Source organism: Entelurus aequoreus, linkage group LG20, assembly GCF_033978785.1.
Source record: "Entelurus aequoreus isolate RoL-2023_Sb linkage group LG20, RoL_Eaeq_v1.1, whole genome shotgun sequence".
NCBI lineage: Eukaryota > Metazoa > Chordata > Actinopteri > Syngnathiformes > Syngnathidae > Entelurus > Entelurus aequoreus.
This window is the reverse complement of record NC_084750.1, coordinates 9,927,461-9,943,550: the sequence shown is the minus strand read 5'-3', so window position 1 is coordinate 9,943,550 and position 16,090 is coordinate 9,927,461. Positions and strand designations below refer to the sequence as shown.

Sequence of the window (16,090 nt, the reverse complement as noted above, 5' to 3'; positions counted from 1 at the left end):
TTGATGAGCAGATGAGGGCTGGCGTAGGTGGAGAGCTAATGTTTTTAGCATAGCTCTGTTGAGGTCCCGTAGCTAAGTTAGCTTCAATGGCGTCGTTAGCAACAGCATTGCTAGGCTTCGCCAGGCTGGACAGCATTAACTGTGTAGTTACATGTCCATGGTTTGGTTCGGTGTCTCCTGATAGTAGAAGTAATAATAGTATTGTTGATCTTCTGTCTATCCTTCCAGTCAGGGGCTTATTTCTTCTGTTTCTATCCACAGTTAAGCACGATGCTATCACGTTAGCTACGAAGCTAAAGTGCTTCACCGATGTATTGTCGTGGAGATAAAAGTCACTGTGAATGTCCATTTCGCGTTCTCGACTCTCATTTTCAAGAGGATATAGTATCCCAGGTGGTTTAAAATACAAATCCGTGATCCACAATAGAAAAAGGAGAGAGTGTGGAATCCAATGAGCCAGCTTGTACCTAAGTTACGGTCAGAGCGAAAAAAGATGCGTCCTGCACTGCACTCTAGTCCTTCACTCTCACGTTCCTCATCCACGAATCTTTCATCCTGGCTCAAATTAATGGGGAAATCGTCGCTTTCTCGGTCCGAATCGCTCTCGCTGCTGGTGTAAACAATGTGCAGATGTGAGGAGCCTTTCAACCTGCGACGTCACGCTACTTCCGGTACAGGCAAGGCTTTTTTTATCAGCGACCAAAAGTTGCGAACTTTATCGTCGATGTTCTCTACCAAATCCTTTCAGCAAAAATATGGCAATATCGCAAAATGATCAAGTATGACACATAGAATGGATCTGCTATCCCCGTTTAAATGAAAAAATTTCATTTTAGTAGGCCTTTAAAGACCTACTGAAAGCCACTACTAGCGACCACGCAGTCTGATAGTTTATATATCAATGATGAAATCTTAACATTGCAACACATGCCAATACGGCCGGGTTAACTTATAAAGTGACATTTTAAACTTCCCGGGAAATATCCGGCTGAAACGTCGCGGTATGATGACGTATGCGCGTGACGAAGTCAGCGTAACGGAAGTTATGCTACCCCGTAGAATCCTATACAAAAAGCTCTGTTTTCATTTCATAATTCCACAGTATTCTGGACATCTTTTGCAATTTGTTTAATGAACAATGAAGGCTGCAAAGAAGACAGTTGTAGGTCGGATCGGTGTATTAGCAGCGGACTACAGCAACACAACCAGGAGGACTTTGTTGGAGCGCTAGCTGCGCTAGCCGCCGACCTCACCTTGACTTCCTACGTCTCCGGGCCGCCAAACGCATCGGGTGAAGTCCTTCGTCCTTCCGCCGATCGCTGGAACGCAGGTAAGCACGGGTGTTGATGAGCAAATGAGGGCTGGCTGGCGTAGTTGGAGAGCTAATGTTTTTAGCATAGCTCTGTGAGGTCCCATTGCTAAGTTACTAAGTTAGCTTCAATGGCGTCGTTAGCACAGCATTGTTAACCTTCGCCAGCCTGGAAAGCATTAACCGTGTATTTACATGTCCACGGTTTAATAGTATTGTTGATTTTCTATCTATCCTTCCAGTCAGGGGTTTATTTTTTTTGTTTCTATATGCAGTTAAAGCACGATGCTATCACGTTAGCTCGTAGCTAAAGCATTTCGCCGATGTATTGTCGTGGAGATAAAAGGCACTGAATGTCCATTTCGCGTTCTCGACTCTCATTTCCAAGAGGATATAGTATCCCAGGTGGTTTAAAATACAAATCCGTGATCCACAATAGAAAAAGGAGAGTGTGGAATCCAATGAGCCAGCTTGTACCTAAGTTACGGTCAGAGCGAAAAAAGATACGTCCTGCACTGCCTCTCTAGTCCTTCACTGTAACGTTCCTCATCTACGAATCTTTCATCCTCGCTCAAATTAATGGGGTAATCATCACTTTCTCGGTCCGAATCTCTCTCGCTCCATTGTAAACAACGGGGAATTGTGAGGAATACTAGCTCCTGTGACGTCACGCTACTTCCGCTACAGGCAAGGCTTTTTTTTATCAGCGAGCAAAAGTTGCGAACTTTATAGTCGATTTTCTCTACCAAATCCTTTCAGCAAAAATATGGCAATATCGCGAAATGATCAAGTATGACACATAGAATGGATCTGCTATTCCCGTTTAAATAAAAAAATCTAATTTCAGTAGGCCTTTAATATTTAGAATGCTTCTTTTTTTTTTTTTTTTAATCCATCCGTTGTCATGTCTTTCATGATGATTGTGAACAATTCCAAAAAAGAAGTGCAGTTCCACTTTAAGTTCAGATGGTCAGAAGACAACCACAGCAGACCCAAGAGACTCAGCCTTGTTTCCGTGTGTGTTTGTGTGTTTGTTTGTGTGTGTGTGTGTTTGTGTGTTTGTTTGCGTGTATAAATGCATGCATTTGTGAAGAGCGCACATATGCACTTGTCACTGAGTGGATAATCCAAGATATGCAGGATCAAGGTTAATCTGTGGTTAAAAGTGAAATGGATTCAGAAGCTATCAAGACAGCAAATCTCCTGTCCAGCATGTTTCTGAGGTTTTGTCCACGCAGCACATTTACTTGGAAAGTCATCACGTCTTTCAGCACAGTAATAATATCTTCTTTTCACCTTTCCATCCTTTCTTGCTGCTGCATGCTAGAAAGTGGACCTTTGCAAGGATCAGATATCATTACTCGGGATTAACATTTCTTTGCATGCTGGGATCTTTTAGGATTACAGGAGGATTACTTCATATTTTCTCTTTTATCCTCTTCCATTCAGCACTTTTGGCTATAAAGCCGTCCCACACTGGACCACAGTGACGTGGTTTTAGGCTCAGAATAAGACAGAATTTCATGCACCCCAAATAGTTTAGTTAAATAAATGTTTGCTGTTTTACAATTTGCATGACATTTAGTGCAAATGCTGGTAATGTGTACTTAGTTTATCTTTACTGTAAGTATGTGTATTACTATATTTCATGATGCAACATGTTTATACCCATTAGACCCCCAGTACATATTGCAATTTAGAACGTTAAAGCCCATACAAAAGAAATCGTGTGCCTTAAAATATTATTTGCTTGATGTATTTTTTATTTAATTTGTCATTAAATGTTCAATTGCTTCATAGTGATGACATAGTAATCATTTTAAAATCTTGCCTCTGTCAACAAATTTGGGTTGCTTTCGGTAGAGTATTTTGACATTTTTGTATCCAAAAAACACATTAAAAGTAGGGATGTCCGATAATGGCTTTTTGCCGATATCCGATATTCCGATATTGTCCAACTCTTTAATTACCGATACCGATATCAACCGATATATGCAGTCGTGGAATTAACACATTATTATGCCTAATTTGGACAACCAGGTATGGTGAAGATAAGGTACTTTTTAAAAAAAATTAGTAAAATAAGATAAGTAAATTAAAAACATTTTCTTGAATAAAAAAGAAAGTAAAACAATATAAAAACAGTTACATAGAAAATAGTAATGAATGAAAATGAGTAAAATTAACTGTTAAAGGTTAGTACTATTAGTGGACAATCATGTGTGCTTACGGACTGTATCCCTTGCAGACTGTATTGATATATATTGTTAATTTTAATAACTGTATCTCTTGCAGACTGTATTGATATATATTGTTAATATTAATAACTGTATCTCTTGCAGACTGTATTGATATATATTGTTAATATTAATAACTGTATCCCTTGCAGACTGTATTGATATATATTGTTAATTTTAATAACTGTATCTCTTGCAGACTGTATTGATATATATTGTTAATATTAATAACTGTATCTCTTGCAGACTGTATTGATATATATTGTTAATATTAATAACTGTATCCCTTGCAGACTGTATTGATATATATTGTTAATATTAATAACTGTATCCCTTGCAGACTGTATTGATATATATTGTTAATATTAATAACTGTATCCCTTGCAGACTGTATTGATATATATTGTTAATATTAATAACTGTATCCCTTGCAGACTGTATTGATATATATTGTTAATATTAATAACTGTATCCCTTGCAGACTGTATTGATATATATTGTTAATATTAATAACTGTATCTCTTGCAGACTGTATTGATATATATAGTGCCTGTGGTCAAGGCTCATATCGTTCAGTTTCGCTCCCACACCAACGGCACAACATCATTTTTACTTCATAAAATAGATTTACTGGTAGTAAGTAAGATACCAAAAGTTCGGAAATTGACACCTAGCCCATTTTGTGTAATCGGTGTTGAAAGCCGGTACTATTTTTCAGTGAGGCGCAGTGATATCTAGTGGGGAGTGGCGCGGTTTTGGTCACATGGACCAATCAGGTAGCAGCTTTATTCTAACAACATACCTGCTATGGCGACGACAACATCCGAGAGTGAAGAGGAACGAAAGACCTCAAAAGTTAGAAAAAAAGTGCGTAAAGAGGAAAATAAAAGATGCTATATGCATCTTTCATCTGTGAACAATGAGGACGTCCAGCACTTCACTCGGACACGGTGGGACACATACAGAAACTATTTAAAACAGTGGCTTTGTCTGCAAGACCAGAACAAGCATCTGGCAGAAATCTATAAACATTGCTCGGATGTAGATTTTGACGCTATTCCTGACGACGCTGGGTTTCACGCAACATGCTACCGACGTTTTACAGATAAATCTGCATTGTTTTATGCCGAGAAAAGGACCGCACGGGCGGTGGGAGAACCATCTGCAGCCGCAGGTCAGTCAGCAGGCACGTCTGAAACTCCCCGAAAGAAACTTCGATCTCGTTCAGGTTTGCCCGTTGCTTCTGCCGGCCCCGTCCTGCCAGCCATCTGTATAATTTGTCAAAAAGTGGAAAAGTACACTCGTGTGGGAGGAAAACGCCAGAGGGATCAACTCACACAAGCAGAAACCGTGTCGGCAGGTATGTGACACACACACACACACACACACACACACACACACACACACACACACACACACACACACACACACACACACACACACACGTGTGTGAATCTATAGTAATAATGTTACAGTACATAGCGTAGGATTGAAAGAATGTGTTGTTACTTTGTAATAACCAAATGGACCATTTATACACTGTCAGAGTTAAGGGGAGACCTTGGAATTTAAAAGTTTGAGAACCACTGGCCTAGAAAAGGAAGCCCCACCCATCCCCCCATATACCTTCACACCACAGCCCCAATCTCTCTCTCCCCCCCACACACACACACACACACACACACACACACCCCTGGACTGATTTACACATCACAACCCCCACCCCTCCCCCCGCACACCTTCACACCTCACCCCTCATCCCTGAACTGACTGAACTGTGACCACTACCCACATCCCTGCTGTGACTTCATGTCACCTCCACTGCTGCTACAATAATTGAAGAATGCATAGTGCACTTTATACATCATCATTGTCATATCATCCATTATCATCTTCACTGTGAACTGAATGTGCAATACTGCTTCTGTCTACTCATGCCCACTATAGATCTGTTGTTAGATCCACACTTTAATTTACTTTATCTTATTTCTTTATTTTTGTTTCTTATTTTATTTTATTATATTTATTAGTATTAAACATCCTTAGCATTTACATTTTTAGTAAGTTTATTGTAAGTGTGCAATATAGTTTAAGTTTATTCTTGTTTAATTTTTATATTCTGTGATTCTTTATTTAGCTTAAGTTTATATTTATATTTATATTTTGTGAATTTGCAAGGGGGACCAGCAAAATAAGCTTTTCATTGTGCAGTGTGACTGTCTGTTTATCTGTGCATATGACAATAGATATCTTGAATCTTGGAATGTTTAGCTGGGAGTTCAGCAGCTCACATCACAGAGTCGTAAATCACAGGGTCATAAATACCTCTCCAACCCCCCACTCAAGACACACACACACACACACACTTTTTTACTTGTAAATCTCTGATTTTGCCAATAAAGCTTATTCTAATTATTTTTCTTTTAAAGGCCAGTTGCTGAAGGCAGCTGAGATTAAGAAAGATGCTGCCATTCTTCTGCACATCAACGACAAAGACTGTGTTGCTATAGAGGTCCGGTACCATAGGACCTGTTACAGACAGTACACCAGGTTCTTGTCACTGTCTACAGCAACGCACACTGCAACCAGAGATGAACAAATGTGAGTAATTACACTGTACTGTCATTTTGCTCACATTTAAAAAGTAAAAAAAATTTCAACAACATGCAGCTTATATTTAGTTTTGCTTAAGATACAGCTTTGAAAGCATGACTCTTTGCACATGTTAAGTGTGTGTGTGTGTGTGTGTTTTCAGACAACCCTTTGCTGACAGCTACAACCTCTTCTGTGACCAAGTGATCCGTCAAAGGATTATAATTGACAAAGAGGTGCTGAGAATGGACAAGCTAAGGAAGTTGTTCGTGGACACCGTTAAGAAGCACGAAGATCTTGATGCTTCAGGCTACAGGTAACTGAAACAAAAATAATAAAATATTCATACTGAAAAGTTTATTATTTATAGATTTAGTCTCTCCCCATAAAGGCTATGAGAGTATGTTTAAAGTAATTTGATTATCATTGATGTGTGTGTGTGTGTGTGTGTGTGTGTGTGTGTGTGTGTGTGTGTGTGTGTGTGTGTGTGTGTGTGTGTGTGTGTGTGTGTGTGTGTGTGTGTGTCTGTGTCTGTGTCTGTGTGTAATGTGCTCATATTTCCCTTTAACTTTATGTTTCAGGAGGGATAAACTGAAAAGAAGGTTGGTCCGTGATTTCCCCCAGCTGGTTTTCCACTGCCCTCCCCAGCGCAACGTCTCTGAAATGGTTTTTGTTGAGACATTATCGTTAGCAGACAGGGTACCTCTGCCATCAGGCACATCACCATCAACTACCGAGTCAACTGAGGTGAGCCAAGCTGAAAGCCAAGCTGAAAGTGACAGTGAACACACGGCTAGTACAACAGCTGGTCAGAATACCACGGAGAACACAAGGACACTTTACAGTGCAGGGCTGATATTGAAGCGCCTTCTAAGTGACTCTCCCGGTATGAAATGCCCGTGGCCTCCCACAGCAGAGGATTTAAATGTATCTGAAGCTAAATCTGTTGTGCCTGTTGAACTGTGTTTGTTCTGCACTCATTGGCATCCATACCTTCACAGGTTGTGACTCGACCAGTGCCTTTCATGGCAAGGGCAAAAGGAAGACATTTTCTCTTGCTTGTCAGAAAGACGAATACCTGACTGCGTTCTCAAATCTGGGCAGCAGTTTTAACCTTGACCAGTCTACGTTCAAAACACTGAGCAAATATGTGTGCCACCTGTATGGACAGGCATCTGCCAAAGACGTGAACGATGCAAGATACAAAACATTCTGTATGGCATCGTCAGCTTTGCCAGAACTGTCCATTCCCCCAACAAGTGATGCCCTCCACCAACACTGCAAAAGGGCAAACTACCAAGCAGCAGTAATGCGACATTCCCTGACTGGTATGATGTGTGCCCCTTCACCCATTGGCAATGGATGGTACATTGAGGATGGGGAGTTAACAGTAAGATGGATGACTAGAAATCCTGCCCCAGATAGTGTGCTGCAGGTAGTCCACTGTGGTTGCAAGACAAGCAAATGTGAAACAGAAAGATGTTCATGTATGTCTGCAAAAATGTCTTGTACTGATTTATGTCACTGCCAGAACTGTGGAAATGTTTCAAAGGAAACAGAAGAAAGAGGTGCATGGGATGATGACACAGATGAAAGTGATATTGATGAGTAATTACGCACCATGTCACCATGTAAAATTTGCCACTTTTGTTTCTTTATCAAGATGTTTGATTATCGAGATGCCACACTGCCATTTTAACGGTAAAGCTTAAATAATGTCTGTATTACCTTTTTTTTCAAATTTGTTTTGGTCTTTTGTGTGTGTTTGTGTGTGTGTGTGTGTGTGGGGGGGGGGGGGGTATAAATGACACATGCTGTGAAACAATTTGCTACTTTAATAAATATTTATCATATTTTATACCAATTTGGGCCTTTACTGCATCTATTTTAATCTTGTCCATTTTTGCCTTATTCCAGTTTTGGGGTGCATGGTAATATTTTGCTAGATTTTAAGCCACTTTTGGCCACGGTGTGTTACTTCTTTTGTACCTTTGATTACATAGAAGGTTGTGACATTTTTTTAATGTATGATACATAAGCTTTTAGCTAAATTTAATAAGTGTGTGCTTCATTGTGCTGGGGCAAATCACTTCAGTTGAATCGTTTTTTAAGAAATTTGCTACATTTCATGATCTAAATTCACATATGAGTATACTAAGGCACCAATATTTGTTTCAGATGTTAGGTATATGTATTTATGATATTTGAGAAAGATTTTGTGTTGCCAAAATGAATAAGACATATTTTACAAGCCAAAACTGCAGCACAAGATTTTCGTTTTTTGTGATTTACCTCTATATACATTTCTGGCTTGTGACAAAATTTGGCTAGGTATCATGTTCTGAACTTTTAACCCAAAGTCCAGAAGGGTATTATCTATGCAAAAATGCATTGAACAAGTTGTGCTTAGACGTGGGAGCGAAATTCATTTTCTAGGCACTTTTTCTCATGTCAGCTCACCGTCTAATATTGTTAATATTAATAACTGTATCCCTTGCAGACTGTATTGATATATATTGTTAATATTAATAACTGTATCCCTTGCAGACTGTATTGATATATATATTGTTAATATTAATAACTGTATCCCTTGCAGACTGTATTGATATATATTGATATATAATGTAGGAAGCAGAATATTAATAACAGAAAGAAACAACCCTTTTGTGTGAATGAGTGTAAATGGGGGAGGGAGGTTTTTTGGGTTGGTGCACTAATTGTAAGTGTATCTTGTGTTTTTTATGTGGATTTAATAAATTTAAAAAAAATTAAAAAATTAAATAAATAAAAAAAAAACGATACCGATAATAAAAAAAAAACGATACCGATAATTTCCGATATTACATTTTAACGCATATATCGGCCGATAATATCGGCAGGCCGATATTATCGGACATCTCTAATTAAAAGTCTGTCAAAATTTTCTTGTATAAGTATTTTCTATTTTTTTTATTTATACTAAAGATGTATTATCATATTTACATAAAAGTGAAACTCCAAAAACGAGAATATCGTGCAGCATTTCAACTTGAAATGTGAAACTAACGTGATATAAAGTCATTAAATGTCAAGCTTGTATTTATTATCATTCTAATGGTTGTGGCTTACACTTTTTGAAAAGCCCACATTTCCTCACATTTTCAATGCAAGGTTTTCATAAAGGGTAAGCCATAATCATCAAAATGATATCAAAAGAAGGCTTGAAATATCTTGAGTTGCCTGTTAAGAGCCATATATTGTGTTCACGCCGGAATAAACCAACAATATTCTCATTTTTAGAATGACACCTATTTTTATAGCAGTTACATGTTTTGTTATACATTTCCTGGTCTTCAAGATATTTAAAGTCCGTTGAAGTTCCTTTTTACACAATGAAATCAAATCTTTTTTGACTTCTATATTATTGGTAAATATTTTGTATACATATACTTTGTTTATCATGACTAAACATATTTTTACAAAGTGGGATTATAATTAATAAATGGATAATATATCATTAATGTATAAATGCTTTCATAGTTGGAGCATGAACATGTTATTGACCTTCTAATTAGGTTGAATGAAACATCATTCTAAACATGAACTAGCCAATTAGTCACCTTTACACTGCTTATATTCAGTTTGTTCTACTTGCCGATACCGAATGATCCTCCAGGCGTGATCGTGATTGCTCTGGCCTTCATCACAGGAAAATACTTCATGGTAAAACTCTGCTTCCATGGATTCTCAATCGAATCGTCACGCCAAGAATGAGTTTGGACTTGTGAGGCGCCCAAATATTCCCACCATTATTTTAAAAAATGTGCAATTTGACAAGGTGTGAGTGCTTACTATATTTCCACAGCATTTATTTTATTGTGCTGTTTCTAATTTGTCTTCTTTTTCTTATACGTCAATACTTTTATGCTGTATCAAATCTTGCTTAAGTTTTCTTTTAAACTTCCGTTTCGGACACCAAATGTGTGTACCTTACTTATCAGAATAACAAACTGAAAACTATTTATATCTCATTAAAACAAAGCCTTTTTCTACTTTTAACTTCAAAATATTAGTCCTATAATTAATGCATTTTTAAAGCCATCATTTTATGTTATTGTGTATCTCGCAAGAGAAATCCCACTTCTGACACCAAATGTGTGTTCCTTCCTTTTCTAACTTACCAAACCTTGAAGATTTTGTCGCCTAAAAAAGAAATAAAATGTCATCTTTAGCCTCTTAAGGCCCAAGCTGTTTGTTTACATGCTTTTTTTTAATTTCTCTTTGCTATTTAGGCTTATTGGACTCTAATTAGAATAAAAACTAAGAATCATCTTTTGATATGATGTACTTAGTCCATAAGTACACAAACGTGTACTTCATGTTTAGTGACATGCTAATTCTTATTTTTACACTTTTTTTTTCCAAATTCCATTGTATGTTATACTCTTCTGACACCACCAGATGGCAGTATAAGTGTCCACATAAGCCACCAGATGGCAGTATAAGTGTCCACATAAGTGGCCATAAGACCCCAATTCAGTAGTGTACACCATTTTGGAAATAAGAGCTAAAAGGTGCTGTCCACGCATGTGGCCACTAAGCCTTTAGAGGTTTTTAATACCTCATTAAAATAAAGCCTTTTCTACTTTTAACTTCAAAATGTTAGTCGTATAATTAATGCATCTTTAAAGCCGTCATTCTATGTTGTTGTTGTGTATCTTGCAAGAGGAATCCCACTTCTGACACCAAATGTGTGTTCCTTCCTTTTCTAACTTACCAAACCTTGAAGATTTTGTCGCCTAAAAAAGAAATAAAATGTCATCTTTAGCCTCTTAAGGCCCGAGCTGTTTGTTTACATGCTGTTTTTTTATTTCTCTTTGCTATTTGGGCTTATTGGACTCTAATTAGAATAAAAACTAAGAATCATCTTTTGATATGATGTACTTAGTCCATAAGTACACAAATGTGTACTTCATGTTTAGTGACATGCTAATTCTTATTTTTACACTTTTTTTCCCCAAATTTCATTGTATGTTATACTCTTCTGACACCACCAGATGGCAGTATAAGTGTCCACATAAGCGGCCATAAAACCCCAATTCAGTAGTGTACACAATTTGGGAAATAAGAGCTAAAAGGTGCTGTCCACGCATGTGGCCACTAAGCCTTTAGAGGTTTTTAATATCATTAAAATAAAGCCTTTTCTACTTTTAACTTCAAAATGTTAGTCGTATAATTAATGCATCTTTAAAGCCGTCATTCTATGTTGTTGTTGTGTATCTTGCAAGAGGAATCCCACTTCTGACACCAAATGTGTGTTCCTTCCTTTTCTAACTTACCAAACCTTGAAGATTTTGTCGCCTAAAAAAGAAATAAAATGTCATCTTTAGCCTCTTAAGGCCCAAGCTGTTTGTTTACATGCTTTTTTTTATTTCTCTTTGCTATTTAGGCTTATTGGACCCTAATTAGAATAAAAACTAACAATCATCTTTTGATATGATGTACTTAGTCCATAAGTACACAAACATGTACTTCATGTTTAGTGACATGCTAATTCTTATTTTTACACTTTCCCCCCCCCCAAATTCCATTGTATGTTATGCTCTTCTGACACCACCCAGATGGCAGTATAAGTGTCCACATAAGTGGCCATAAGACCCCAATTCAGTAGTGTACACCATTTGGGAAATAAGAGCTAAAAGGTGCTGTCCACGCATGTGGCCACTAAGCCTTTAGAGGTTTTTAATATCATTAAAATAAAGCCTTTTCTACTTTTAACTTCAAAATGTTAATCCTATAATTAATGCATCTTTAAAGCCATCATTTTATGTTATTGTGTATCTTGCAAGATAAATCCCACTTCTGACACCAAATGTGTGTTCCTTCCTTTTCTAACTTACCAAACCTTGAAGATTTTGTCGCCTAAAAAAGAAATAAAATGTCATCTTTAGCCTCTTAAGGCCCAAGCTGTTTGTTTACATGCTGTTTTTTATTTCTCTTTGCTATTTAGGCTTATTGGACCCTAATTAGAATAAAAACTAAGAATCATCTTTTGATATGATGTACTTAGTCCATAAGTACACAAACGTGTACTTCATGTTTACTGACATGCTAATTCTTATTTTTACACTTTTTTTTTCCAAATTCCATTGTATGTTATACTCTTCTGACACCACCAGATGGCAGTATAAGTGTCCACATAAGTGGCCATAAGACCCCAATTCAGTAGTGTACACCATTTTGGAAATAAGAGCTAAAAGGTGCTGTCCACGCATGTGGCCACTAAGCCTTTAGATGTTTTTAATATCATTAAAATAAAGCCTTTTCTACTTTTAACTTCAAAATGTTAGTCCTATAATTAATGCATTTTAAAGCCATCATTTTATGTTATTGTGTATCTTGCAAGATAAATCCCACTTTGACACCAAATGTGTGTTCCTTCCTTTTCTAACTTACCAAACCTTGAAGATTTTGTCGCCTAAAAAGAAATAAAATGTCATCTTTAGCCTCTTAAGGCCCAAGCTGTTTGTTTACATGCTGTTTTTTTAATTCTCTTTGCTATTTAGGCTTATTGGACTCTAATTAGAATAAAAACTAAGAATCATCTTTTGATATGATGTACTTAGTCCATAAGTACACAAACGTGTACTTCATGTTTAGTGACATGCTAATTCTTATTTTTACACTTTTTTTTTCCAAATTCCATTGTATGTTATACTCTTCTGACACCACCAGATGGCAGTATAAGTGTCCACATAAGTGGCCATAAGACCCCAATTCAGTAGTGTACACAATTTTGGAAATAAGAGCTAAAAGGTGCTGTCCACGCATGTGGCCACTAAGCCTTTAGAGGTTTTTAATATCATTAAAATAAAGCCTTTTCTACTTTTAACTTCAAAATGTTAGTCGTATAATTAATGCATCTTTAAAGCCGTCATTCTATGTTGTTGTTGTGTATCTTGCAAGAGGAATCCCACTTCTGACACCAAATGTGTGTTCCTTCCTTTTCTAACTTACCAAACCTTGAAGATTTTGTCGCCTAAAAAAGAAATAAAATGTCATCTTTAGCCTCTTAAGGCCCAAGCTGTTTGTTTACATGCTTTTTTTATTATTATTTGTCTTTGCTATTTAGGCTTATTGGACCCTAATTAGAATAAAAACTAACAATCATCTTTTGATATGATGTACTTAGTCCATAAGTACACAAACGTGTACTTCATGTTTAGTGACATGCTAATTCTTATTTTTACACTTTTTTCCCCCCCAAATTCCATTGTATGTTATGCTCTTCTGACACCACCAGATGGCAGTATAAGTGTCCACATAAGTGGCCATAAGACCCCAATTCAGTAGTGTACACCATTTTGGAAATAAGAGCTAAAAGGTGCTGTCCACGCATGTGGCCACTAAGCCTTTAGAGGTTTTTAATATCTCATTAAAATAAAGCCTTTTCTACTTTTAACTTCAAAATGTTAGTCGTATAATTAATGCATCTTTAAAGCCGTCATTCTATGTTGTTATTGTGTATCTTGCAAGAGGAATCCCACTTCTGACACCAAATGTGTGTTCCTTCCTTTTCTAACTTACCAAACCTTGAAGATTTTGTCGCCTAAAAAATAAATAAAATGTCATCTTTAGCCTCTTAAGGCCCAAGCTGTTTGTTTACATGATTTTTTTTAATTCTCTTTGCTATTTAGGCTTATTGACCCTAATTAGAATAAAAACTAACAATCATCTTTTGATATGATGTACTTAGTCCATAAGTACACAAACGTGTACTTCATGTTTAGTGACATGCTAATTCTTATTTTTACACTTTTTTTTCCAAATTCCATTGTATGTTATACTCTTCTGACACCACCAGATGGCAGTATAAATGTCCACATAAGTGGCCATAAGACCCCAATTCAGTAGTGTACACCATTTTGGAAATAAGAGCTAAAAGGTGCTGTCCACGCATGTGGCCACTAAGCCTTTAGAGGTTTTTAATATCTCATTAAAATAAAGGCTTTTCTACTTTTAACTTCAAAATGTTAGTCGTATAATTAATGCATCTTTAAAGCCTTCATTCTATGTTGTTGTTGTGTATCTTGCAAGAGGAATCCCACTTCTGACACCAAATGTGTGTTCCTTCCTTTTCTAACTTACCAAACCTTGAAGATTTTGTCGCCTAAAAAAGAAATAAAATGTCATCTTTAGCCTCTTAAGGCCCAAGCTGTTTGTTTACATGCTGTTTTTTTTAATTCTCTTTGCTATTTAGGCTTATTGGACCCTAATTAGAATAAAAACTAAGAATCATCTTTTGATATGATGTACTTAGTCCATAAGTACACAAACGTGTACTTCATGTTTAGTGACATGCTAATTCTTATTTTTACACTTTTCCCCCCCCCCAAATTCCATTGTATGTTATACTCTTCTGACACCACCAGATGGCAGTATAAGTGTCCACATAAGTGGCCATAAGACCCCAATTCAGTAGTGTGCACCATTTTGGAAATAAGAGCTAAAAGGTGCTGTCCACGCATGTGGCCACTAAGCCTTTAGAGGTTTTTAATATCATTAAAATAAAGCCTTTTCTACTTTTAACTTCAAAATGTTAGTCGTATAATTAATGCATCTTTAAAGCCGTCATTCTATGTTGTTGTTGTTGTGTATCTTGCAAGAGGAATCCCACTTCTGACACCAAATGCGTGTTCCTTTCTTTTCTAACTTACCAAACCTTGAAGATTTTATCGCCTAAAAAAGAAATAAAATGTCAACTTTAAGATGACTTATTAGCTTTTCACTGAGTGTTTGTTGTTGTGATTGTTGCGCTTAATACACACAATTATATCCCTTTTGTCCTATCCCACCAATACACAATTATATCCCTTTTGTCCTGTCCCACTAAGACAGGAAGCAATTAAGGCTGCTTTGTTGAGTGTGCCATTTAGTTGTCCATCTCCTGCTCCTCTCACAAAAGTATCTGCTTTCACCATCGCTGACCTCAAGTGACACTGACACTCCATCGCTGCTATCGTCGCCATCATTTCTGACTGCCTTTTTCACCCGGGTGGGAAAGAAGAAATGGAAGAAAAAGGGCTTTGGTCACCTTGAGGGAGAGAAAAGTTGTGGACGTGACGTTGAAGCAGGCGGCGATGATGGATTCAAAGTCTCAGCCTCGTCAATCCAAACCACGTGTTGATGTTGTATGTGACGTGAAGATGAAACGTTTTATTGGACTTATTTGTGTGCTTTGGGTTTAGTGTTCAAATCTATCACCATGGCTGTTCACCTCAATGGAAGGACAGAGCAGTAGCACCACCTGCTGGACAGATTCAATAGCAAAAAGCAGTTCTATTTCTACTCCTCATATAAAAGATGATTTGTTGAAATGATTCCAGGTGATTAAACACAAACATGATCTTCTTCCTCCCACAGATTGTGTGATGAAGACCAGAAGCTTCCAGCCTTGATGAAGCTTCTAATGTCACCTTTTTTACCAAGGTAAGGAACTTTTGTGTTACATTTCAATGACTTCTGATGATTAAAATGTACATTTAAAACACTTCCTTGTGGTCTAAACATGATGTGGTGTAAATGTTGCTCCACATTTATAACCTACTTTTGAGTCCAGTGTGTGTGTGTGTGTGTGTGTGTGTGTGTGTGTGTGTGTGTGTGTGTGTGTGTGTGTGTGTTCCCTTAGAGATTGTAAATGAAACCACACCCCATCCTCTCCAAAAGTATCACCATTTATGGACCATAGAGCTTTGTGTGTTTATATATATATATATATATATATATATATATATATATATATATATATATATATATATATATATATATATATATATATATATATATATATATATATATATATATATATACACACAGTGGGGCAAAAAAGTATTTAGTCAGCCACCCATTGACAATCAATGGGTGGCTGACTAAATACTTTTTTGCCCCACTGTATATGTATGTATATATATAT

The 16,090-nt window shown here is 36.9% G+C and overlaps 1 protein-coding gene and 1 long non-coding RNA gene across 2 annotated transcripts in view; both read left to right on the top strand.

The window, feature by feature from the left end:
* LOC133635909 (uncharacterized) overlaps window positions 1-16,090 on the top strand; it is a 397,010-nt gene that overhangs the window by 168,624 nt on the left and 212,296 nt on the right. Inside the window, exon 8 of the long non-coding RNA XR_009822138.1 lies at window positions 15,541-15,606. This is a non-coding gene — a long non-coding RNA (uncharacterized LOC133635909). The remainder of the gene's footprint in view (window positions 1-15,540; window positions 15,607-16,090) is intronic.
* Window positions 4,095-7,146, top strand: LOC133636365 (uncharacterized). The gene is made up of 5 exons (XM_062030356.1): window positions 4,095-4,720; window positions 4,775-4,906; window positions 5,976-6,147; window positions 6,302-6,454; window positions 6,720-7,146. The coding sequence occupies exons 1-5, from the start codon at window positions 4,354-4,356 to the stop codon at window positions 7,144-7,146; spliced, it is 1,251 nt and encodes a 416-aa protein (XP_061886340.1). The 5' UTR covers window positions 4,095-4,353.